The following is a 27,694-nucleotide window of genomic DNA, read 5'->3' as shown; positions in this document are numbered from 1 at the left end:
AAAGATTGTAGAGACTCTATCTACTATGCTTCCCCACAAAGATTTTGAGGTTGGGTTTGCTGAGAGGGATTCCCAGGATCCTGCTCGACCAATAGTTTGGAGTCAAAGATTAGAGTCATCTTCTGATTCCCAATTTGATGATGATGAGCCTTTGATAGAGATTGGGAGTTTTTATCGGCATTGCACTGTGAGGAGTGCCCATCATTTTTCTTTTGACCCATAGGTAGAGGACTTGGTTTCACATCGGTGTGTATTGGCTCCAGTTTCATAACATCCATTATGGGATGGGTTAACACCATCTTTTGCAGATGGGATTGATAGTTGCAAGTTAGACCCCTTGCAGTATCTACACACCCATGACATTTTGGCAGAGGTTGGAGTTGGTGGTAGTGATTCAAGTACCTATGGTTGTTACTATCTACACAATGCAATTGGGTGTGAGTATCAGTTTGATGGGAACTCAAGTGTGGACAGAGTTGGTATTTCAGTTGGGTTGAGTTTCAATGAGTTATTGCCTTCAACGGAGTCAAGGGTCAATTTTTAGATTATTTTGATGTTGATGCCCGTTATTTGGGTGTTGGTGCTATAGGAGTTGCTTGTACATGACAGGGATAGTACGTAGTTCTACCTTTGGGATCCAGGTGGACTATTATGTTCATTTTGCTCTAGGATTGGTTGGGGACAAGCAATCTTAGGGAGGGAGGACTGTAATGTCCCCATTTTTAGCAGGTTCCTGCAGTTGGCTTGGTCAGTTCACCATTGCGACCCTTGTGAGCTGACAGTGGGATTTGACGATCTCAGTTGTGGAGTTATAGGCTTTTCAACAACCTATGTTGCGTTTTGGCTCCAATTTAGGGACTTACTATTTATTAGTAAGTCAAACCGTTGATTCCGATGAGCTCGGTTGAGTTAGAGGAGTTGGGTGATGCTCTCAATTTTTATTTTGGGCTTCCGATTTGGGCTCCAAGAATCTTGGAGGGAGCGTCTATTTATAGTAAGTCACACCCGTCAGGTTCATTCATCGTCTTTCATCATCAGGATCACTTTGGTGTTGTCAGATTTCAATTCTGATGCTTCTTCAGTTGTTTTTGCATGACGGGTGAATTATTATTATTATTCATCTAAATACGCTGAGGTTGCTATTTTTGTTGGTATTGTTGGTTGGTCACCTCAGTATCATAGCTCGTTGGAACTAGGACGAAAATTTTTAAATCATGGGAACAAGAAACAGTGGCCTTGCATGTCAGAATATTAAGTTATGGTGGAAATGTCATTTTTTGAGCCAAAAGCAATTAATAAATTATATTAATGGCACTTTATTATATTTTAATGTTGTGTAAAGAAAGTTTCTTAAGTAGAGTTCTTTAGGAAACTGGTGTCATTTGGAGATTATAAATAAAAGGACATTTGATGAAAAAAGCATCCAATTATTTGATTATCTTATCTTTCTTTGTTATCTTTGTGACACTTCTGAAATTCTGAAATTTTGTGCCCTTGCTAAAGTATAAGTGTTTGGGATCTACAGCTGAAGTATTGTAGATTCAATTTTGAGATTGCTTGGCAAATTGTGCTGAGGTATACGATTTGTCATTTCTCCTACTGTATTAACTGTTGCTAAGGAGAAGTTTAATTTTTCTTGCTATTGGAGGTTGTTCTCGAATTTGTGAAGGGATTCATTGGAATTGTTCTATCAAATTGTGTGCTGATTAATTTGAGTTGGTTGAGCGTCAATTTATATTTGTTGTTGGGTATTATTCTCTATATGCACTTTGGGAACAACATATCTGCAATTGCATTTATTTGTTGGGGAATTCTTTTGCTGTTGTTATGTAATGTCCCCTTTTTTTTAGCAATCATAGCATGATGTTGTCGTTAGCCTATTTCCCCACGGTCCCGTAGGCTAACCAGGACATTAAAGGGGCTTACAGGCCATTTGGCCTAGATAGTTTTAGTTGCAAGTCTTTCTGAGGGGTTTTGAGGCAACTTTGGGCATACTTACTATTTATAGTAAGTCATCTTGGACATGGGCGGACATCCAGTGGCAACGGTATGTCGATGGTAATTGTTTAAAATCGACAAGAAGACTTGTTTATCATTGATAAGATTTGTTATGTATCGATAAAGCTATTTTATAAAGTTAAATTTAAATATTTAACTTTATTAATGCATAGACTATAGTTTGTGGGAAATATTTAAATTAAAAGAGTCCCCTTTATTTTATAACACGTTGGAGACATAAGTTACATAAAGGGAGTTATGTTTTATCCCACATTGAGAAAACGAAGGATGGAGCTCTTGTGAGAACACTATAAAAGAAATGGAAGAGCTTCTTTTATGCATGCTTGGAAAATATCAAAGAAATTGAAAAATTTTCTGGAGATTATGTCTCAATAGTTTGAAAGACGAAATCCCTTCAAGCTGGAAATCTTGACGCCATTGAAAGATATGGTCTTGAGATTCAACATGGTAGCAATCCGAAAAAGCAGATACGAAAAAACAGTCCGAAAAAGAAGGCTAAAAAAGCAGTCCGAAAAAAGCAATTCAAAAAAGCAGATCCGAAAAAGCAGTTCGGAAAAGCAAAGCAGAAAGGGCAGCATTGAAGAAAATTATTATAGCCATCTACAACCAGGTTCTTTTGTTAGTATTTTTTTTTAGGTGTTATAAGTTTCAGCTGTAAGTGTGCATTATACCAGTATTATCATTTTGTAAGCCATGTAAATGCCAAAAGTCTTGGTTATATTTCATGAGCATTGTATTAGAAAATTCATTGCAATTAAGAAGATAATAGTTGCTAGTATCATTTAAGCAATTCAATAGCATTATTTATCAACTAGTTAGTTTGCATACCAACTGTTTGTAAAAATGTCAGTTGGCTGTAGGTGTTCATTTCTCATGCTTAGATCATATATATGCACTGAATATTGTCACAATTAGTAGTACACTCTTGTTAGGTCATTGTGTAGTCCATTTGGAGTCTTCTAACACAAGATTCTCATTGATGCATTTTGAAAAAAGAGTCATTTAAAGCCAGCTGAAAAACTATATCAGTCATACGTCCCTTGCATGTGAATTGTTTGATGAAATTCCTTAAGCTTTCATCAGCATTTTTTGAGAGCAGATTTGAGGAGGGTCATTACAATGGTATCAGAGCTATAAGTCCTGCCATCTTGTGGAGGTCTTATAGGGAATTTGGAACAACCGGATAGAAGGGAAAGTGTTTGACGAAATGTCAAAACACTAAAATCAGAGCATTTATGTTGAGCATGTGATAGGGGCCTTATAATTTCCGCAATACCAGAGCAAGACAAAATAGGATTTTAGACCTGCAGAGCGAACAGTCTAGTTCATCCGTGCAGGTGGACATAGAATCCAGTCATACAGACACAGAGGAGGTATTCTTTGATCAAGACATCAATATGGGTGATCCAGATGACAAGAATACAGGATTAAGCAGAGGCGGGAATGCCAGTCCAGATCAGGGAGAGGAAAGATTCTTACAGTTATTAGACACCTTAGCACAGGGACAACAATTAGCAGAGCAGAGAGCACAGGAACAGAGTCAGAGATTAGAGCTTATGATGCAGATGATGGCTCGTCAAATGGGGTTGAATGCTAATGTGGGTGGAGGAAATAATCAGAATGGTAATAATCAAGATGGGACACATAATGGAGGTGAACAAATTGGGAACAATTTCGGTCATGCACCCTAGCAAGCTAGGACAGTGAGTTTGAGGCCCATGATTCCCACATTTCCTCCTAGAGCTCCAGAGCAGCCCGTACCAGAGCCCCAGATCGCTGATATACAGAACCAGTTGAGGAGAGATTGGGAAGCCGGAGGTCCAGATTTTACTACTGCAATTACCTTTAGGGAGTATATGGATATGTGGATGAAACATATGCCACGTGGACATGACAGGAACCAAAGCTATGAGCTACGAAAAAAAGTAGGGAAACTTTAGTTACCATATTATGATGGCTCGGGGAAGACAGCAAGAGCTTGGGTTCAAAAGCTTAACACATACTTTCAATTGAACCCTATGCCTGAGGAAGAAGCTATTAAGTATGCAGCAATTCATCTGGATGGGTTAGCACACGAGTGGTGGCATCATGGTATGGTCACTATGGGTCATGCACACATTACCTCATATGTGGAGTTTACAGAGAGACTGATTGAACGCTTTGATAGGCCTAAGGATCGTACCCTCCCTATGACAGGCAAAAACTTGTATGAGGAGTTTAACAGACATGCTAATTTGATACAGGGAGACATTAGCACATCTTCAGGTAATGATTTATCTGCATCATCTTCACAGGCAGAAGGGGTTACAAATGTGCAGGTTGAGCCAGTAGCATCAGAAGGTGATATCACAGGCACATTGGATTGTGTGATTGACACAGATAGTGATTCCAGTACAGTTGGGCTGGATGAAATTACAGCAGTTGAGGATATTATCATGTTTGAGGATAGTGCAGTTGATCAAGAAGTGAGCATTCAGGACTTTGCAGAAAATGAGTATCAAGCACAGTTGGATGCTTCTTCACATGAGATAGAGGCTAGTAGCTCTTTACTTGGTTTGGCAAGCAAGCTGAAGACAAGGGACAAGAATATTGTCACGGCTTTATCTCATCATGACAGGATACATGGATTGATTGAGAATCACATTTGGATGATTTGAGACAAAAAGGAGTCACAACAAGTTCTTCTTGTGACAACTTACAACAGATCAAGGAAGGCATGGAGGCAATGAAGATAAGTTACATACACCTACTTTCAGATCACGATCATCTCCTTAATCTTGCAAGGATCTATTTAGATGCATTGAAGAAGAAGGAGGAGGAGGTTGACCGGCTTTCTCATGCACTGGAGGATACTCGGAATTCCTTGGTGTGTATTCAGTTGGCTCTCCAAGATTCTAAGAGACATGTGGACGAGCTTTGTCTTGAAGTGAGCTCAGTTCGAGAGTTACCGCGTATAGCAGGGACAGTTTTTTTTTACAGTCAGGTCACATGTTGATGATTTCTCAGAGATGATAGAGTTTACATGAGAGTCCCAAGATCTGAGTATTACAGATGATAGCTATTCTGAGGTTACTCCTTTGGACAGGATACCAAGGATAGAGTATAGGAGTTCGACCAGTCGGCACAATCATGTGTCTAGTCAGCTGAGAGTTGGCGAGCAAAACATTTCTATCGCTTGCGAGCATTTCGATGTTATTCGTCAGTTGTTAGCAGTTTATGGATGGGGTTCTCCTACTAGTGATGAGCAGGGAGGCAGTTATCTTTCCTTGACAGAGATCCACTCTTTATGGGAGGCTATCCAAATTCTAAGACAGAATTATATGCAGTTGGTAGCCGACAGAGATTATCTTATGGAGTGGGGAAGTACAGCATATGACACATTATTGGTCAAGGAAGATGAGGTGAGTGAGCTTACTCAGCAGCTCGAGGTGACTTCTGAGTTTCTTGAGAGTACACAATTGGCTTTCAAGGAGTCACAATTTCATTTAGCTAAGGTGACCATGGAGTTAAAACGACTTCATTCTTTACCAGATTCTGTACAATCACGGACCATGGTGTCTGGTGATCCGCAGATGTCCATGGTCAAGGTTGATAGAGGTAGTGGAGATGAGGATATATCTGTCCACGACGCTAGTATTGGCATATTTGGTCCGTTTCCACTGGAGGCAAGTTCAACTGAGTTGGGCGCTGCAGCTAAGCATTATGGTATGTTTGACTTGGAGGGCACAGAGACTAGTGATGTTGTTGTTGATTCTGCACTCTTGGCTATATCATCCTCTGACTTAGCTGATGATCAGTCACAGTTGGTTGTATCACGTCTGCAGGATGAGTCTTTGACTGGGATTGGTTCTTTTTACCGGCATTATACTATAGGATATGTTCATCGGTTTGTTTTTGATCCATGTGTTGAGGAGTTGATGGTAGACAAGTTTGGTCTGGGCTCTCGTTTTTGCTATCTACCATGTAATGACTATTCACCATTAGCAGTGCATGGGTGTTATGGTTATGAGACAGTGGTCGGTGATCTACAGAGTTGTGTTAATTGCAGTAGGTGTGCAGTGTGTGGATTCTCTGTATTTGGTGCAATTTCATGCGGGAGTATTCATCGTTGTTGCAGAATTGTATTGTACATTCCACATAGGCTAGTGGGATGTGTTGATGGTATTTACTATGTTGGCACTCTAGATTATCTACTCTACTTGGGTTCTGATATTTTGAGAGCTTGTTTCTCATGGGTTCCTGACTTTGGAGTTTGGGTGAGTTGTATTCGCCAATTTGATTATGGATTCCTCTTGGTTAATTTTCAGAAGTTGTTGCGGGAGCCTATGTTGACTGACAGCAGTATAGTTCATGACTACATTTGGGATCCAGGTGGGTTGATTGGGTTGTTGTTCGACCATTGCTTGGGGACAAGCAATTTTGGTAAGGGTGGACTGTAATGTCCCCTTTTTTTTAGCATTCATAGCATGATGTTGTCGTTAGCCTATTTCCCCACGGTCATGTAGGCTAACCAAGACATTAAAGGGGCTTAGAGGCCATTTGGCCTAGATAGTTTCAGTTGTAGGTCTTTCTGAGGGGTTTTGAGGCAACTTTGGGCATACTTACTATTTATAGTAAGTCATCTTGGACATGGGCGGACATCCAGTGGCAACGGTATGTCAATGGTAATTGTTTAAAATCGACAAGATGACTTGTTTATCATTGATAAGATTTGTTATGCATTGATAAAGCTATTTTATAAAGTTAAATTTAAATATTTAACTTTATTAATGCATAGACTATAGTTTGTGAGAAATATTTAAATTAAAAGAGTCCCTTTTATTTTATAACACATTGGAGACATAAGTTACATAAAGGGAGTTATGTTTTATCCCACATTGAGAAAACGAAGGATGGAGCTCTTGTGAGAACACTATAAAAGAAATGGAAGAGCTTCTTTTATGCATGCTTGGAAAATATCAAAGAAATTGGAAAGTTTTCTTGAGATTATGTCTCAATAGTTTGAAGGACGAAATCCCTTCAAGATGGAAATCTTGACGCTATTGAAAGATATGGTCTTGAGATTCAACATGGTAGCAGTCCGAAAAAGAAGATACGAAAAAGCAGTCCGAAAAAGCAGAACCGAAAAAGAAGGCTGAAAAAGCAGTTCAAAAAAGAGGATCCGAAAAAGCAGTTCGAAAAAGCAAATCGGAAAAGCAAAGCAGAAGGGGCAACGTTGAAGAAAATTATTACAGCCATCTACAACCAGGTTCCTTTGTTAGTATTGTATTTTTAGGTGTTATAAGTTTCAGCTGTAAGTGTGCATTATACCAGCATTATCATTTTGTAAGCCATGTAAATGCCAAAAGTCTTGGCTATATTTCATGAGCATTGTATTAGAAAATTCATTGCAATTAAGAAAATAATAGTTGCTGTTGTCATTTAAGCAATTCAATATCATTATTTATCAGCTAGTTAGTTTGCATACCAACTGTTTGTAATAATGCCAATTGGTTGTAGGTGTTCATTTCTCATGCTTAGATCATATATATGCACTGAATATTGTCACAATTAGTAGTACACTCTTGTTAGGTCATTGTGTAGTCCATTTGGAGTCTTCTAGCACAAGATTCTCATTAATGCAAATTGAAAAAAGAGTCATTTAAAGCCAGTTGAAAAACTATATCAGTCATACGTCCCTTGCATGTGAATTGTTTGATGAAATTCCTTGAGCTTTCATCAGCATTTTTTGAGAGCAGATTTGAGGAGGGCCATTACATGTTAATCTTCATTTTAGAGGGTTTCCTAGACTTGCCTACATGTAGGACTGTAACTTCTAGTTTTTCTGGATATTGTTGATTTAGATAATAGGGGATATTTTATCAACTGAGTTGCTGATATTTTGTGAAAATATTCAGTATCTAAATTGATATTAAAATCTGAAATTTTCAATTGTATATTCCCTATGCAATTTTCAAATATTTGAATTCAAATTATTATTGCAATATCCTCTGTTTTGCTGCTATTGTTGTATCAAAAATTACAAAACATCAAAAAACAAAGAAATCAATTCTTCATCACAAATTGTTTGAGAGCCACTAGGGCTCATTACTGTGGTATCAAAGCTTGCTTGCAAAGTGTTTGACGAAATGTGAAACAACTGAATTATAAAAGAATTTGGTGTTTATTGAAGTTATAAGCTGTTGGGGTTATTACAGTTCATACGCGGCACTGGAAGACACTAGAGCAATTTGATATGTTCAGCAAGCTGATAATAGAAGGTATATGGCCATTTGTTTATACGCCTTTTAACTTCCCTTTATCTTTCCCTCGCATGCATACTCCTCAGAGGTAACACATGTTGATAATTTTCTTGTGGCATATTTGATCTATGCTAAGCTAATAATTATGGCATGTTCACATACAATGCTAGTTCAAAAGGCAATTCAAGAGCAACCGAAGCAGGACAGATCACAGACACAATTCTTTCCAAGTTGGTAACTCTAGATCTACAAAATCAAGCCCTTGATTGAAGTGTTCCTTACATTGCCAACTTCCACATATACCAACCTCATGGCAGAGTGACTTGCTGTAGTTAGTTAATGAACTGCAAATTTCTTGACAGAGACATTAAAAATCCAAAGATCCATAGAATTCCTCAAACTTAGTACTTTGGACAGCAGTGATTCCTTTTGCTATAAGCTATGGTCTTATTTTCTATAGAAAATATTAATATAGTCCGTACTCATATGTCTTGTTATTACTGTCCTTGTTGGATGCTTACACCATCTCTTAATCCAATTTGATCTTTGAGCTTCAATGTAACATCATAATCTCTGGCTTTTAGACAACTCAACATCAAATGTTTTCGTATTAACAAAATGCCTTACAATTTTTCGAAGGTGTTCAATAAATGGGTGATTAACCATTATACATATGATATAAATCCTATAGTATTTTTTGAGATGAATTTTTTTTTAAAAAGTAAATCACATCTGGACTCTCATGTCAATTTCCTTTCTAGAGAAATTTTACTTTTAGATTCAATCCTATTATAACAATATAAATAAACTATAGAAAATAATTTTTGCACCCTTACCTATTGCGTGTGTCCATATGTCTATAGTGACATTATTCCACCCAACAAGATGAAGATCAGGATGATGATCTGCACAATAATATTCCAAAAATCATTTTTCTCAATTAAGTAGCCAATAATTAATGATAGTTAGACTATATATAATTAAATGAAGCTATATCAAAGAATATAAAGGTTTCAATGACTTAAGCCAAGGGATATTTCAATATACAATAGGTTCTAAGTCATTTGACTTTTATTCAATATTATTTAACTGCTGCATTCAATAATATGATCTGAATATTTTTTTCATAGAAATTAAGTTCAAGTTAGCATTTGTTAGTTCAAATTTTACGACTGAAAGATATTATTATAGTTAGAAAATAAAATACATGCATACATAAAAATACACACACAAATATATGTTAATGAACTTGCCAGCAATTTGTTAAAGGGAATATTTTAGTGGTATTAATGCCAATTTCCTGCCAACTTTGCGGAAACATTTTTTTGTGAAAATCTTCAGAATCAACTTCATACACAAAAGTAACAAGTGAAATACTAGAAAAGAGAAATAAGGAGAAATTTGAATTGGCTGGAAATTATTGCAGAACAAGGCATGAGGATTCCCTAGAAAGACAAAGAAGCAATGGGTAATAATAACAAAGACGTAGATGGTGCTTGATTTGAAAAGAATTGATGAAATACAAGAACAGTTAGCTAATATGACGGCACACCTTCTCTTACATGCACAGTAATAATGCATTGAGGCTGCACAATCGTGAAGGCAACTTACCAGAAGCAATTATTCACCAAAACACTCAGAGGACAGCTGTAGAATTTTCAGATTTCTGCAAGACATTTCCAATCCAACTCCATTCGTAAGGAAGTAGTTGCTGAGCCAAAGATATAGACAGAAATAGAGAATAATATAGCAGACACAAAGCAGAAGAAAAATAAGTGATATGAAATAAGAGATGAGAAGGAAAGAAGAAAATAAGATATCTAGATCTAGAAGAAGATAGGCAGATTTTAACGGGATACGTTCAGACTTGAAAAGTAGTGAAGACAGATTTGAGAAATAAGAAATAGGAAGCGAAAGGGGCAGCAATTTCTGTCAAGCAGATGTATCTTTTCATAACCAAAGGGTGTGACCCTTTCACAAGGGCATTAGCAAACGAAAGGACGTGGCTCCCTACCCTCGAAGGAAATATAAAATAGAAGAAATTGATTGAAGAAGTGCATGGAATAATAAAGGGAGCTCAAACAGGAAAATAATACATGATTCTCAAAGGCAACAACGGAAACTGGTGACTTCAATCTTATAAAAGGTGGTGACCATTTTACATGTAAATTACAGAGGGGAGATCATTCCAAGCAAACACAAATACATCATCACTCAGTAACGCATTAGGAAATCAAGCAATTTATGAATCAGCAAAGGTTGAACCAAACAATCTATCAATTAGCAAAGATCAATTCAATAGAGTGAACAAGCACTCAAATCATTATCAATTAATACACATCTTGGAATCAGAAATCGATCATCAAATGTCATTTAGCAAAAAGTCCTTTGGACTAAAAGAAAAGTTGTCTCCTCAAATCTTCCCATGATGTCGTGTCATTCTTTCCAGCTAATTTCCCTTTTCTCATCAATAACTAGTGGGCATTCCTCATCTACAGGTGGAGAGGTAGAAGACTTCAAAGCTAGCTTGCCTCGAGATGTGGATGACTCAAGATCTCTTGCCTTTTTCATTGCCTCCAGCAAGGTAGGTACATCCAAGGACTTAATCCGCCCTCGGAGTGGCTCAACCAATCCCTTCACAAATAGCATCACTCTCCTCTGTTCAGAGATATCATATACCATGACTGAAAGCCTCTAGAAGTCACTAATGAAAGCCTCAAGGCTACCAGTCTGTCTCAGCTGAGCTAACTCCTGAAAATACACCTTGGGATCCTTCCTATCAATCTATCTATGAACTCCTGATACGAAACAATCTGATCATTATGTAAGGAGACCAACCCATGGTACCACCAGTCATGGGCTACTCTGTCCAGATGCAGTGCAACAAATCTAATGGCATCCACCTCAGTCATAGGACGCAATGCTAGATAAGTATTGAGCTTATGAACCAAAGCTCGAGCTGCCACCCTGCCGCTCCCATCAAAGTGTGGTAAGGTCATCTTATTGGCCACCTATTGCAAATCTAACTACCTAAGCCTGTATCTCTCAGGTGCAGGCCTACCTCTAGTATGCTCCTGCTTTTGTTTGAAAAATCTATCGAAGTTAAGGTTTTTCTTGATGGCTTGTGAAAGAGCATCCCACTCAACAAAGTGTGCCACAACAACCATGAAAGGTGCAGCCTCAATCTCAGTACTGGCTGTATATATATGCGTGAATCAGACATATGAATATGTCCACTTAATATAAGATGTAAACATACGTTGTCAAAATAACACACACACACACACACATATACAACCGTGAGACATGTTGATGGATAGACATGTCTCTCCATATGGAGAGGCATGTCTCTCCACCAACGTGCACTTCTTCAAGGTCGGTGGATTAACCAAACTAATTGCTTCTCATACGACTAGTATATGCACCATTTCAATAAGCAAATTAACATTATTTCTCACCAATGGTTATTGGTATTTATAACAAGTTTTATCAGATTCGAATCTGATATATTATTAATGCAATTTTCTCATTATTGATAACATCAATGATATCGATACTCATAAATAACAGAGATAATAATGCAGATCAATTATTTCAGATTATACTTGGAATCAATTATTAATGATAAGGTTATCATGAATGATAATCTGTTTTACAAAATTATCAATATAATGATTTATGTTTAATTTATTATGTGTGTGTGGGTGTGTGGGTGTGTCAATATACACAATGTAAATTTATATATATACATGCATAGAATCATAGATCATTCTGTTGATAATTATCATGCATGTTTATCTGACCAAAGTTATCATTTCAACAATCCCTTTAAGCTAGGGAAGATAAAATCTATCCAAGTATCCCAATAGATTCATTTATTGTGAGAAAGAGATATCACCTGACTTGTGATATCAGGAGATATGGTATACGCAAGAATGTCAAGTCACATGGCATTCTTGTAAAGACCCTGACTAGTCTACTGGCTATGCTGACTGAAACTGAGATTTTTTGTTTTTTGTTTTTATTTTCACTTTTTTTTTTTGTGTTTTTCTGATTTCTTTGTTTTTTGGGATATAACTGCATGAATAACAAAACCCATAAATGAAGACGCTACAATCAAACTATACAATTGCTGAAATGAATAATCTTATTATGTAAGTTAGGGGTGAAATACAAATAGCAGATAGGAACCTGATTCAGTTGATTCCCTTCAAGTTTTTTCCCAAATTGCAACACAGTTCTGAAAATGCAAATTACTCCAGTTTGCACGTGGCTTGCAAAAAACACAGGCTGTGATGGCAATTTCCAACGTCCTCAAGCAGCTATATATCCCATGCTGCCTGCTGTAGAAACTTCAAACACCTAGGTACATCAATGTGGATCTAATTACCTCCAATACGGGCTCACCAATAAACAACGCCAACCCTGAATTAAATTGCAGGGCTGTAAACTTCAAACGCAAGCCTCTGATATCATCAAATACAGGCCTTCCTTGGACACGACAGTCTCTGTAATGTAGTTCGACCCCTAAAAGCAAATGCAGGACTCACAAAGGCAAGAATTCTCAACTGCCCCTTCACAAACATTAACACAATTCCAGTTCTCAAATATAGTAGTCACAGGTGAGAAGCTATCTCCAATTGTTATACCTCAGCAAACAAATTGGAGCACAATTCAATTCAATCTCCAAAACTCCCAAATTGAAACCCTCAGCAAATAACAAGATAATGGATAATTCAATTGGATGCCAATTCTCAAAATGAGACCCATATTTATAATCTCTTTTGTGGAACTTAGCTTCAGCATTACACCTTTCACTAAAGAGGCTTCAACTTAACATCACTTTATAACATAAAGTGCATTAATAATTATAAAGCCTCATAAGTAATGCAATAAATATGACCCCGTCATTAAATAACTCCATCTTGTGCAGAACACTGAATAAATGACAACCACCACTATGTTGACTCTGCACTGCCAAAAATAGCAACTAGCAAAAATTAGACTTACTATAAATAGCAAGTCTACAAGTGAGACCCTCAAATATTGTCAACTCACGAGGGTTGCAATAATGAGTTGTCCAACCCTGGCTCCTGGAACCTACTAAATTAAGAACATTACAGTCCTTCCTCCCCAAAGAATCACACTTTGGGGTGCTAAAGAACTTAGAATATCCTCTGGATCCCAAGTGGCATCCTCATCCAGTAGACCCTTCCACTTGACCAATACTGACTAATAATAATCCTCTACAATTGTCTCTCCCTGGTATCAAGAATCGCCTCACAGATCAACTCAAGTCTCCCCTCATCGTCTAATGGTGCCAACACAGGAGATGGGACCACATGTCTTTCTAACACCTTCTTGAGGCGCAAAACATGAAACACATTATGTACCCTACTATCATCTAGCAGATCCATCTCATAAGCCACCTCACCAACATGTCTCACCAAGCAGAAGGGACCGTAATATCGAGTCTTGAGCTTCTCAACTCCACTCTTCCTGATGGAAGACTATCTATAAGCTCTGTACAACTGCAGCATCAAATAAACCATATCGCCTGCCTGAAAGGAGCCAGCAGCCCTCCTCTAATCAGCATACTGCTTCTACTAATTTTATGCCCTCTGAATATTATCTCTCAATGACCTCATTATGTCCTAACTATCCTATAACATATCACTTGCTTTGAGTACTATGTTATCGCCATACAGCAAACCCATGAAGCTCGGAGGATCATATCTATAAAGAGCTTTGAATAGTGACATATGTATAGTCATATGGTGAGTGGAGTTATAACAATACTCGCATAAATGAATCCACTTCACCCAAGCCCTCTGTTGAGAAAAAAAATAATTTTGTAGATAGCCCTCCACCCATTTATTTACAATCTCAAGCTTGGAGTCAACTTTGTCCCCACATGATTTGAAAACCTCCTGCCATAAGTGACTCATAATCTGTTATCGCGGTCATTCACTATAGTTTGGGGTAAACCATGCAACCTAAACAGCTCTTGGAAGAGCAACTCAGCTAACTGCATGACCAAATATGTAGTAGTAATAGGGAAAAAGTGAGCATACTTAATGAGTCGGTCCACTAACACATAAATGCAATCCCTGCCTTGGGCTTTAGGCAAGCCCACAATAAATCCATAGATATACTCTCCCACTTCTACTCAAGAATGGGGAGTGGTTGCACCAACCCTACGAAGTATGCTCATGTTTATTCTATTGACAAATAGAGCACTCATGAACATAAGATTGCACATATGTCTTTGAGCCTTTGCAAGTAAGACTCTCTCGAATCTACCTATATGTCTTAAAGAATCCGGGATGACCAACCATAGAAGAATCATAAAAGGCTCAGAGAATGATCTCACAAACACCTGATCCTAGGACAAGACAAATCCTCCCCTTGTAAATGATCAATTCATCTACAAGGGTATAGCTACTGTCCTGAATACTGCCATCAATAATACTAGCTGCCTGCTGATCCTGGCATACTTAGCTATGATCAAGTGCCTCTAGTCCTCAGCAATCTCAATAACCAAGCATAAGTGGGGCCTCCGAGAAAGGGTGTCAGCAACAACATTATGTGTACCATTAATATAGGAGATGTCGAAATCATAAGACTGTAACTTACTAACCCACTATTGTTGCCTCTCATTCAGGTCTCCCTGCCCTGGGTAATGCTTCAGGCTATTATGATTTGTCTTAATACAAAATTTGTTGCCAACTAAGTATTGCCTGAACTTGGCCAAAGCATGCATAATGGGTAACATCTCCTTATCATAGACACTGAATGATCTCTCGGGACTTCATGGCTTCCTGCTCTCAAAAGCTATGGGGTGATGATCCTGGGATAATACTGCTCCAAAACCCTATCCTGAGGCATCACAATGCAAATCAAACGGCCTTGAATAATATGGAAAAGCTCAAACAAGGCATAAAGTTATAATCACCTTGAACTTCTCAAAGCACTCTTGTGCCTGAGGAGTCCACTGAAAGGCACCCTTCCGAGCCAAATTTGTAAGGGGAGTTGCATGTCTCAAGAATCCCACCACCAATCTAGGGTAGAAAGCACAAAGTCCAATGAATCCTCTCAACGGTGTCAGGTGCTTAGGTGTAGGCCAATCTAAAATAGCACAAATCTTATCAAGATCCATGAAAACACCCTCTACACTGATAATGTGACCAAAATATAGCATCTTTGTCATCCTAAGTGCACACTTGGACTCCATCGCATACAATTCTTAATGTAAACAAGGATGTGCAACATGATCCTCCCAAGTCTTAATGTAAAAAAGGATGTCAATGAAGAATACCAACACGAATCTCCTCAACTCACTATGAAACACCCTGTTCATAGTAGACTAGAAGGTAGGCGGAGCATTCGTCAAACCAAATGGCATGACTAGAAAATTGAAATGTCTACGCACCTGAAAGCAGTCTTCTATACATCCTGCTCCCTAACTCAAATCGATGTTAACACAATCTCAAATTAATCTTAGAGAAAAAGCGTGCCCCATGTAACTCATCAATTTGAGGGATCAAATACCAATTCTTAATAGTCCTCTTACTAAGCATCTGATAATCTATACACATCCACATGTGCCATCCTTCTTCACCAATACAACCGAAAAAGCAAAGGGAGACTTATTTGGCCTGATGTGTCCATCTAGCAACTCATGTATAGTCTTCTCAATCTCATCCTTAAGTCACTTTGGATGTCAGTAGGGTGTAATCATGATGGACTTGGTGCCCTCCTCTACTCAATAATATATTCAATCCCTCTGTCAACTGGCCTACCAGGTGGTAAATCATAAACAATTTAGAGTGTTTAGTCCTCAACTATTGAAAATCAGGATAATATGTTGGCTTATCTGTACTATCTAAAATAAGTAGCATCCCACACTCTATTGCCCAATCGATCACATCCTCACGGCATACCAAGTGTTGCATGCTTCTGAGAGAAATCTACTTAAGATCATCATTCCTGATAGCCTTAAGGATCTGTGGTTTACCATCCATGATGAATTCCATCTCCATCCTCTTAGTGCTGATATAAATGTTCTTAAGGGTATGCAAACATGCCATGCCAACAATTATATCAATGTTGCCCATATACACCACATAATAATCTACCTTAAAAGCATAGGTATTCAACATAACTGGAAAACCTAAAATCATCTTGTTATACCATAACTGGAAAACCTAAAATCATCTTGTTATACCTAAGGGTGTAACCATCAGCCACCTGAACTCCGAGTCCCTCAAAATCCTCAATCTGAATCCCTCGCCTAGTGACCAAACGAGCATCAATAAAATTATGTGTGATACCTATATAAAATAAAGCAATCACTCACTGCCTTGCCCAAAGCCCATGCATCCTGAATGCTCCTTTTCTTGTGCTAGAAAGGTAGGCAACCTTGAGGTTGGAATCATCCACCTCATCATCATCATCATCATCATCATCTCTAGTAGCTCTGTGAGTATTGTGATCATAATCCGCTAGCTGCCTTGTAGGATCATAACTATCCTCATCGTCATATAACCACTCCATCATCTTATTCTTACCCTTAGGCTTCATAGGGCAATCATGAGTGACATCATATGGACCCCTACAATAGAAACATAATTTCTTCCTCCTCAAATCATTAAAAGAGTTCTGATCCAAAGGTGCTACCATAGGATGCTTAGAATCTGATTTCTCTTCCCTCTTAGGAGCAGTCTTATCATATGATGAGCTAGAAGGCTTCAAGGAAAACTTGCCTCTAGGTGTAGATGACTCTAAATTCCTAGCCTTCTTCATAGACACCTATAATGAAGGTGGGTCTAGGGACTTAACCCAACCTCTAAGTGGCAGAGCTAGGCCCTCTATAAATAACAAGACCCTCCTCCTCTCAGGTATGTCATACACCATCATGGAAAGTCTTTGAAACTCGTTGATGAATGCCTTCAAACTAGTTGTCTGTCGTAGCTAAGCCAACTCTCTAATGTAGACCTCAGGATCCTTCCTTTTTGGAAGCGCTCTATCAACATGTCAACAAACTCTTAGTAGGATGTGATATGATCATGATGGAGGAATACCAAACTGTGAAACCACCAATCATGTGCAACTCCATCAAGGTGCAATACTACAAAACTAATAGCATCCTCCTCAATCATAGGATGCAAAGCAAGGTAGGTGTCAAACTTGTGAACCCAAGCTCTAGAAGTCACTCTCCTGCTACCATCAAAATGTGTCAGTGTCATCTTACTGGGCACCTCCAGTAAGTCTCACTATCTAGGCCTCTGGCTATCAGGAGTAGGCCTACCTCTGGAATGCTCAGAGTCAAGTATCTGTCAAAATTCAAACTCTTCTTCATAGCTTGCGGTAGCGCATCCCACTCGGCGAAATGAGCAACTACATCATCTACAAAGGGTGTAGCCTCAGGCTCAGTACTAACTGCATCCATCTCAGGTCTCAAGAAGGTAGGTCTTTGTGGCCTATTATAGGCTCCAATACATCCAGTCTTGTCCACCCTATCATCAATCCCAATCCGCTCCTCTACTCTGCATTTGTCACCCGCTCTTGACTTATCCTCAACAAGAGATCTATGAGAACCAACAAAATCATCTCAAGCCCTCTCCCTACTCTGTCCCCAAGGGAGTGCTATCCACTACAGTGTTAGAAAGTTGTTGCAGCACATCTACCACATGGTGTTGTCCCACTGCCAAGTCCCTAAATGTCTCCCTAACCTCTCTATCAATCTCAGAACCTGTGTCAACATCTTTGAGTCATGTTTTGGCTGAACCACCCATACTACCAGCACCCCTATCGCCTAAAGAACCAAATTGTATCTCAAGCTCTACATCCCTAGGTGAACCTCTACGAGCATAATGCATACCGGAAATGAATCTCCTATCTCTATTCATGACACTTAATCAAATACTGACAATCTCTGAATGTTGTACTAATCACAATAGTCTTGAGCCCAATTCCTACAAGCTGTCAAAAAACCGCTTTAATACCACTATAAGACCTTGACTAGTCTATTGGCTATGTTGATAGAAATTGAGATGTTTGTTTTTTGTTTTTTTGTGTTTTTTTGATTTTTTGTTTTTTGGGGATATAATTGTATAAATAGAAAATGCAAAAATGAAGATTCCACAATAAAACTATACAATTGCTAAAATGAATAATCTTATTGTGTAAGTTAGGGGTGAAATACAAATAGCATATAGGAACCTAATTGAGTCAATTCCCTTCAAGTTTATTCCCAAATTGCAATGCAGGTCTGAAAATGCATATTACTCCAGTTCGCACAAAGCTTGCAAAAAATGTAGGTTGTGATGGCAATTTCCAACCTCCTCAGGCTGCTATGTATCCCACACTGCCTATTGTAGGAACTTCAAATGCCCAGGTGCATCAATATGGACCTAATTACCCCCAACACATGCTCACCAATAAACAATGTCAACCCTGAATTAAATCGTAGGGCTGTAAACTTCAAACGCAGGCCCCTGATATCATCAAACGCAGCCCTTACTAGCATACAACGGTCTCTGGAATGCAGTTTGATCCCCTAACAGCAAATGAAGGACTCACAAAGGCGAGAATTCTCAACCGCCCCTTCCCAAATGGGTCTCAAGACTTAGCAAAACATTAACACAGTTCGACTTCTCAAATACAGTAGCCACTAGTAAGAAGCTATCTCCAATTGTTATACCTCAGCAACAAATTGGAGCACAATTCAATTCAATCTCCATAACTCCCAAATTCAAACCCTCAAAAAATAACAAGATAATAGATAATTCAATTGGATACCAATTCTCAAAATGAAAGCCCTATTTATAATCTCTTTTGTGCAACTTAACTTAGCATTACACCTTTTACTAAAGAAACTTCAACTTCACAACATCACTTTATAACATTAATAATTATAAAGCCTCGTAACTAATGCAACAAATATGACTCTGCCATTAAATAACTTCATCCTTTGCAGAAGAGTAAATAAATGACAACCACCACTGTGTCGACTCTGCACTACCAAAAATAGCAACTAGCCAAAATTAGACTTACTATAATTAGCAAGTCTATAACCGAGACCCTCAAATTATATTGTCAACTCCCGAGGGTCGCAATCATGAGCTGACCAAACCTAGCTCCTAGAACCTGCTAAATTGGGGACATTTAGCTTTTCATAACTCAAATATCCATATTATGGTATGTGCGCAGACATCAAGTCTCATGATGTCTACCATATGAATATTTGATCATGTCATATCCAGGGATATATTGTCCACTGTGATTAACTCTTAAAGATCATTATCATTTTCCACACGATATCAAGTCTCATGATATCTACCATAATGTCTAAGAGATATTGATTATCACGACATGTCCACAGATATCAAGTCACATGATATTTCACCATACTCACAATACTAGTTCGTTCAAGCAAGGATGTCATTGCATATATGAAGACCTTACCCATCTCCTATATGTTCAAAAGAAAAGAAGGTAACTTGAGAACACTAATCAATTTTGGCATCCGGTATACATTCATTAGGGATGACAGAACAATAAATGGAGAGGGCCATGGCTACTTCTAACTTTCCTAGTCCTCTAAATTATTCAACAAAGTATAAAGCACATCCTGTAGCCCAATTACCTTCGCAATATATCCAAATGTAATCATCGTTTCCCTTCGAATATCCTCAATGGTTAAATCTCTATGCAACACCCATTTTATAATCAGGTTGTCCCTTATCAAACCTTGAGTCTGCAGCAAGAGAGATCATAAGAAGTTAAATATTTGGCATGCCCAACATAAAGTGATTATGGAAATGTATACTCCTTTTTGCTATCGTATGACAATGATAATGTTCAAATTTAGGGGAGATGGTTGACTTTGGTTCCTTCCTTACCAATGCTTCAGTAAACTATCTCCTAAACACAAAGGAATGTGATCCCAAAAAAATGTTGCACGCTTGCTAATAGATTTTTGTGTTATGCCTTATTAGTTTTGAAGATTTTAGAATTAGAACTATTTATACTAATGGTCACGAAACGAAATGCAACATAACAGATTGCTCTTGTTGTGGATGAATACGAAATGTTGAAGCAACTTCCTAGAGGTCTGATTCAAGGCTTCCAAAGTACTTCATGAGACTACCTCTAGACTCATCCCAAGTACCCAAAGATCTTTGAGGTGGTATTAATATAAAACTATCACCATTCTTTCTGCTACCTCCTCTAATGAAAACAATCATCGTTTGACTCAAATCGCTATCAACATAGAATTAGAAGCCCACCTTTGAAATCCTCAAGCCTGCAAACCAAGAAAGAAGAATTCTTTCTCCAATGTTCCCCCTCATGGAATTCGATGGGCACAAATATTCAATTCATGGTCATCCAAACAGATCGAAGATCTCTCAAACCCGATGCCTTCCCAAAATTGCAATGGGAGTCATGTTAAAGAGGGAAAGATTGTCAAGAAAGATGTAGGGATGGCAGGGCCACTGAGAATGCCGAAGAGGACGAGAATGGCATATGATCAATATCAAGGTGAGAGACTTGGGAATGGCATCCAAGACCAAAAATAAAGCCAAGAAATATCTCCACCCTCCAATGATATGCCTATTGACTCCCACAAAATGAGGAAATTTAGGCCGCAAGAGAAAAAATATGTGAAGAACCTCTAGCTCTTTATAACATTTTATCTCACGCCTAAATAAGCAAAATCTCCCAAAGCAGATATCCTAGGATCCACATAGTATTCAAGTACTCACACCTTGATCTCACACAAGAATGGAATGTGATTTCTCCTTTAAATTAAATTGGTAGTCTAGATAATTTGTTATCTCAAATCTAATCAGATCTTCCTTAACTTAGCTCGGATACCATGTTAATGTGGATTAGATTTGTTGTATATCAGACTATAGATGTCTTTTATTTTATTGCCTCTTCAATTATTTCTCAATATAAGCAAGAGAGATCGAAATCCAAATGACTTGCACTTATGAATTTCTGTCCTTGTCATGTTTCAATCTGGTTGGAGATACATATATTATTTGGTGAGACATGTCGATGGATAGACATGTCTCTCTGTATAGAGAGGCATGTCTCTCCACCGACATGCACCTCTTCATGATTGGTGGATTAAGCAAACCAATTGCTTCTCATACGAATAGTATATGCACCGTTTCAATAAGCAAATTAACATTATTTCTCACCGATGATTATCAAAATTTATAACAAGTTTTATCAGATTCGACTCTGATATATTATTAATGCAATTTTCTCATTATCAAGAATATCAATGATATCGATATTCATAAATAACAAAGATAATGCAGATCGGTAATTTCAGACTATACTTGGAATCAATTATTAATGATAATCAAATTATCATGAATGATAATTTGATTTACAAAATGATCAATATAATGATTTATGTTTTTATATATATACATCAGTCATGTTTATTTGACCAAAGCTATCATTTCAACAGTTACAACTTGCAAAAAGATACCAAATTGTCAAGTTGTCTCTACAACCCCTCAGGAAAGGAAGCCAAAAGAACTACATCATCCACAAAAGGCAGAATAGAGATCAGAACCTGATGGAGAAGGCAATCATCCCCAGGAAGAGTATATTCTTGAAGGTTCCAGTTCATCAATGTAGATGCCGAACAAAGTAGGTGAGAAGGGCCATCCCTACTTTACTCCAATAGTGCTACAAATGAAGTCTGAAAGCCTAGCAGGGGTCTTGAGATGGCCCAAGACCCTCTCATAAATTCTCGTGATAGCAGCCAAAAGAGTTTTAAATACCAATATCCTGAAGTGTCTAAAAACAGTGTTGTCCTAAGTACAGAATCAAAAGCCTTGTAGAAGTCCACAAAGCAATAGTGCACCTTCAAGGAGCAATGGTACACCTCCTCAATAATGCCTTGGAGAGTCAAGATGTGATCCTGAGGCTGATAATTTGCTCAAAAATTGGCTTGCCCCTTGGTGCCAGTGTGATGGTGTCCAACTCTTGACAAAAGGATTTAAAGAGTCGTAGCATACAACTTAGAAAAAGTGTGCCCAACCATGATTGTTCTATAATTATTGGGGTTTGAGGCAGAACCCCCCTTGTGGATCGAATGTATGAGGTGGAGCAACCAAGACGATGAAAGCTAGTGCAAACAACTTGGCTGCAGAGATCAGTTAAATAGGACCCCATAATAGTGATGTCTTGTTTAAAGAACTCTACCTAAAAACCCTCCTCAACAACCACCCTACTAGAGTTCAAAATTCTGACCACCTCCCTAATGGTGTTTGGAAAAAGGTGACAATGGGAGGAGGGGGGGCAAGGCTAGAAGGGTTATTGGCCAAGAAAATCACTAAGTGCATAGCTATGGGAAACCACTAAACTATGGTCAAGCTCGAAAGAGAGGTGGGTATGGTGGGGAAAAGGGTATGTCAAAAGAGCTTGGGGGAATGGAGGGAAGCACGAAGGGTACGTCTGCACCAAAGAAATGTAAAGACGCTTCTAGAAGAGGAAAAGGTGGTAAGAAGCCTTGAGGGATATGGAAGAATGGTGGTGAAGCATGATGGTTGACTGAAGGGTCCTATGGGAGGCCTCACAGACCTCATCAAAACAGTTATTCATAGGGTAGATGTTCTTGGGTCTAGGCGAGGGAAGCAAGGGATGGAGAAATGAGGGGTGGAAAAGATGGTTGCTTCCTAGATGGTTATGGATAGATGGGAGAGCTTGGTGGAGACACACCCCAAAGTGGAGAAGTCAGGAAGAGGAGGGAGAAGTTGTCTGAGATGGTGGGTAAACAAATACAAGGAGGGTGGTTGGGGTGGCAGGAGGAGTGGGAGGGGAGAAGGGGGAGGGGATGCAAGGGATGAAGAGACAAAAAAGAGCATGGTTGGCTAGAGGAAGGGGGTAATGAATAAAGGGCTGATGGAAGAAATGAAGGATTGTCAGAGAGGACATAATCCACCACATTAGCACCACTGCGATGAGGCCTACACATAATGAGTGTGAACAAGGAAAACTGGATAACCCATTAAGAACCACCAAGTCTAAGGACTCACTTAACTAAAGAAAGTGCCAGTCATATTTGGTCAAGGGACCATTTGCATCCTCGAAAAACCTGTGGAGCCCCATTTGAGCTGGATCCAAGTCCTCAATACATAGGGAGTCAACTACCCTGTTATGAATAGGAGTCTGTATAGTTTGAATCCTAGCATTGAAGTCTCCAAGGGGCAAGGAGTTTGACTTCCCCAATCGTAAAGAACTAGGTAATGCTATCATACATGTCAGAAAAGGGGTCCCGATCAGGACCATTGTGGGTAGCATAGGGGGAGGACATAGGAGGGAAGTAGCAAACCCCCACACAAATGTCTCTAACATGAGCAACAATGTGACATAATTGGACCCAAACGAATCTAGCAAAGATGTTTGATGGGACAATAGAAACCAAACCACCAAGCCGATCGCTAGCAAGGCAAGCAACCCCACCTGAACTATGGACCCCATTAGAACTCCAAGTCTCATAGAAAACCCTATAAATGCTATAACAAAAGGCTGAAAAATTTTGTAAAAAATGTTAATGTGAAGATTGATGAAATTGTGTAGAAAGATAACATAGATGAGCCTGAATTAGATACTATTGATGAAGAACAATCTTAACATTTTGATGAAACAGTTTCTGAAAGTGATGATGAAAAGACTCCTGAAAACATTGTTGAAAAGACTCCTAAGTTTTTGCAAAAGAACTCAAAACTCCATGTTATTTTGACAATTAAACCACTTGCAAAAGAACTCAAAACTCCATGTTATTTTGATGATTAAATCACTTGAAATTGAGAAATATGACCAAGGCACCGCCAACAAATATGATAGAGGTAATTAGCAAGCAGCAATTCTATCCCCATCTCAATAATGATCAGACAGCAAAGGTAAATGTACAGCTAGCCAATGACAGAAACCTCTTTTAATGTTGATCATTTTGCAGGGTAGAATGTGGGGAATCCCAATACATCATAGACTAGAACTCAAATATTCAGAAATCATGCCACAACAAGCACCCCATCTTGTACATGTATGACTTTTTCTAGTGAATCACCTCCTTTTCTCTGCAAAATCTACTCCAATAGAAAATGCAACAATCAGCCCCTTAAACCTCTTTTTATAGCTTTTGCAAGGAAATTAGTCAATTTAAAATTACAAAATTATTCAATTTTCCACCAAGTGATCTTTTAAACCAGTAATAAACTTTCTTAATGTGCAAGACCCTTATTTCCCCTAGGAGTCCAACTCGAGGGACATAAGCACCTTTTCAAAATTTATTTAAAAAGTTTTAATTTAACAATAAAATGTTAGAAACTTGAGTATACCCCTATAATATTTCCCCAGAGTTGCAGAAAGCACTGCAATGATAATGGAATCCAATTTTAATCATGCCATGATGAAAGTGAACAGTAGAATGATACAGGGTGCCAACATGGTGACTTACTATAAATAGGCATGCTCTCCGAGAAGTTTGGAGAACACCCTAGGAGTCCAAGGGACCAAAAACACTTCTAAGTGTCGATGCAGCTTACTGCTGACTGCAATATTTAGAAATCCAGAAATAATGAACTTATTTCCTCCAAGAATTTTGGAGCCATCATTCCTCTTACCAATCAGCCTATGGTGTTTACTGTACAGGGTAAACAGTTTATTAATGTAGTCAGACAATAGATAAGAACATGTAACATAGAAGTATTCCTTTTATTATTCACATGTATACAGAAGATACTACAATATTTGATATAATTGATTACAATGATGATTACAATTCTCCTTATGATCCAAAGTCCATTCCGGACGGTGTTCATATAACTTCCTGAAGGGGTGACTCAACCGTCACGTGCCTATTCGGATGCAATTCTACCCATTGGCTATAATATATATTTTCCCGACAACATATGGGAACTCAGAAACTGAGACAAAAGCTCACAGATCAATTCGGCTAGAATTGAGGACATATAAATTTACATATAGATGAGAAGTGTTTTCACTAAGACTTCTGCCCCCTTCCACGAAGGCAGCCTGCCTTCCAAGCTAAGGATCAGGATGCGCAAAAAAGTTTTTGATCACTGAATCCAATACTGTGCTGACAAGCAGGCCCTCTCCTCATAACTGTTCAGATTTTGAAGATTAAGGAGGGGGATCAAGCTCGACCGAGCAATACTTAGGTACAGATCAGCAAGTTGGGTAGAGGATTCTACCATGGGCTCTAAGAATACTAAGAGCTTATTTATGTTATCTTTCCTTAGTGTTTTGCTATAACATTATACATAAGATATCTTCTGTTTTAAAAGGCAGTCAAAAGAAAAGATGCAGTTTATAATATTATACTGATTAGGAAAAAGTTGTAGCTATAGAAGCTTTCTTGGATCCTGTTTCTTATTTCCAGTCTTAGCGGCTTAGGCAGTTACTAAAATGGCTTCTCAAAATCAGAAAATCTGAGGCCCTGGAAACATCTTTCTCTTACCATCTGTCCTCAGTTTTGTATGTATGAGAAGTGGATGATATTTTATTACATGCTAATTTTTAATAAAGGCTGGCTTTATTCGAAAATAGGGAAAGTAGCCACATCAAAATCTAGAACTCAAAAGCTTGATAATATCTGAGCCCGTATGAAAAATTCTAAAAATCAAGTAACTTCTAAATTACCTTCAGACTCAGCAAGATCTCCGACGCATTCAAAAAGTTCCAACCCCTTCTTAAAGTTTTTCACTTTCCATGATCTACGCAACTTTGATTTTCCATCTTCATTTAGTATACTCCAGTCTGGTATCTGAATCAATTGTAGTCACTTTTTAAGCATTATAAGCAGAAAAATTACAGGAAGAAACCAATGTTTACAATGCTAACAGGTCAACTATCAAGCCAGTACCATTTGTACTTGAGTAAGAATTTATCTCAAAGATTCACCTGCTGTAGTAGCTCCTTCCCTTCTTCTTCAGATATGGGTCTAACATCCTTTGAATGACATGGTATACACTTTTTCTTTGCTAGATCTGTTTCTTCACAAGCATATAATATGAAGTCAAGTGTAATAACAGATCTTGTGTACTTAATTATAAAAGACCTTGGACTCAACTGAGTGTCCTAAGTCATAATCTCTTTTTTACCAGCTTGTCAATCATTCAGTATTGTATGAAACCGCACATACAGAACCATAAAAGATGAAAAATAAATTACAATAAAATAAACATAGATCTTACGTATTTCAATTTACTGATCAGTATCACCGTAGAGAAGTCTAAAGCATGATCTCCCACAAGGCATTAAAACTTACTGATTCAAAACTGAGCTAGAGAGTAAGACTAGTTGAATCACTAGAGGCTTATTACAAATTCAAGACTACAAGCAGGTGCTACCTTTGCAAGTTTTAAGACAACAGATGGTTAAAATAGAGAACATAAAAGGGAATTAGACAGAACAGATGGACATCATATCATTTAACATGGAATCTCCCATTTATGAATTTATTTGAGTAAATCAAGAATGAAAGATTTTATAGAATCATTTATCATAACAACTAATAGTGTTGGTTGCCCTGCCTCATAAAACAAAACAAGAAAGTGAGTTTGTTTATCTTATTCTTAGTACATTGAATTGTGGTACTTTGAAAGCTTTTAGTAGTGCACAAACACTTACAACCTGAACAAGTATCATAATGTTGTGTTTGATACCTAAATATCTTCAGCATAAGTTGCATTACTTCAGGGAAAAATTTTAATTGGGAAATTGTCTACTAGTATAGAATGGTTGTTTTTATTGCACCAGAAACAGGAGACAGGTACTTGGGAAGCTCAGTTATATGAGTACTGGAGGCAAGATGAATATATTAAAACTTGAGGAAAATATGGGATGGACCTATTATGGAAATAGCAGGAATCAAAGAAGCAGCTCGAAATGACATCAGAATAAACAAAATTCTCAATGTTCTGGGAAACAGTAATGGAAAACTTTGAAAAACATTTTCAAATAACATTTGTTGATTTCCTTTAGAAGTTTGAGAAGCTGAATTCCAACACCAGAAACTTGTTGAATCCTACAAAATGGCTATACTCTTCCAAAACATTAAGTTTACTGTCGCCTCTCTAGGAGTTTTTGGCTGTTTCCAGGGCAAGGCAATGCATTGAAATTCATGAAACAAATCCTAGACCTACGAGAAACCAGTTCTGGGATTCTGAGAAAATATTGGAACATTTGATCAATTCCCATTGCATGTTTATTTGCTAAAATTTTATATACTCCAGTTGGTACTCATCCTTTCCAATTGAACAATACAGCTTTGGGACCTACATTATAGAACATGTGAGTGGCTATATTTTTTTTTACAGTGGCAATGTAATTACAAATGCCTCATGGCATGCCCTTTGAACTTGAGCCATCTTGGT

At 38.1% G+C, this 27,694-nt stretch overlaps 1 protein-coding gene across 4 annotated transcripts in view; it reads right to left on the bottom strand.

The window, feature by feature from the left end:
- The window catches only part of LOC149561817 (Transcriptional coactivator/pterin dehydratase), an 88,265-nt gene that overhangs the window by 26,401 nt on the left and 34,170 nt on the right, over positions 1 to 27,694 (bottom strand). For 2 of the 4 annotated variants that reach the window (XM_089825356.1, XM_089825354.1), the window contains exons 2-4: positions 26,220 to 26,305; positions 25,959 to 26,082; positions 9,098 to 9,166 (exon numbers count right to left, since the gene is read on the bottom strand). In XM_089825356.1, the coding sequence (XP_089681482.1) occupies positions 9,098 to 9,166; positions 25,959 to 26,082; positions 26,220 to 26,305 (279 nt within the window). Of the gene's footprint in view, positions 1 to 9,097; positions 9,167 to 25,958; positions 26,083 to 26,219; positions 26,312 to 27,694 lie in introns of all 4 variants that reach the window. The other 2 variants (XM_089825355.1, XM_089825353.1) reach the window with 1 other exon arrangement.

The sequence above is a fragment of the Cupressus sempervirens genome, chromosome 4 (genome assembly GCF_028749045.1).
Source record: "Cupressus sempervirens isolate cs-2001-9-10 chromosome 4, ASM2874904v1, whole genome shotgun sequence".
NCBI lineage: Eukaryota > Viridiplantae > Streptophyta > Pinopsida > Cupressales > Cupressaceae > Cupressus > Cupressus sempervirens.
Note: the sequence above shows the minus strand (reverse complement) of the source record. Positions and strands in the feature narration are given on the sequence as shown.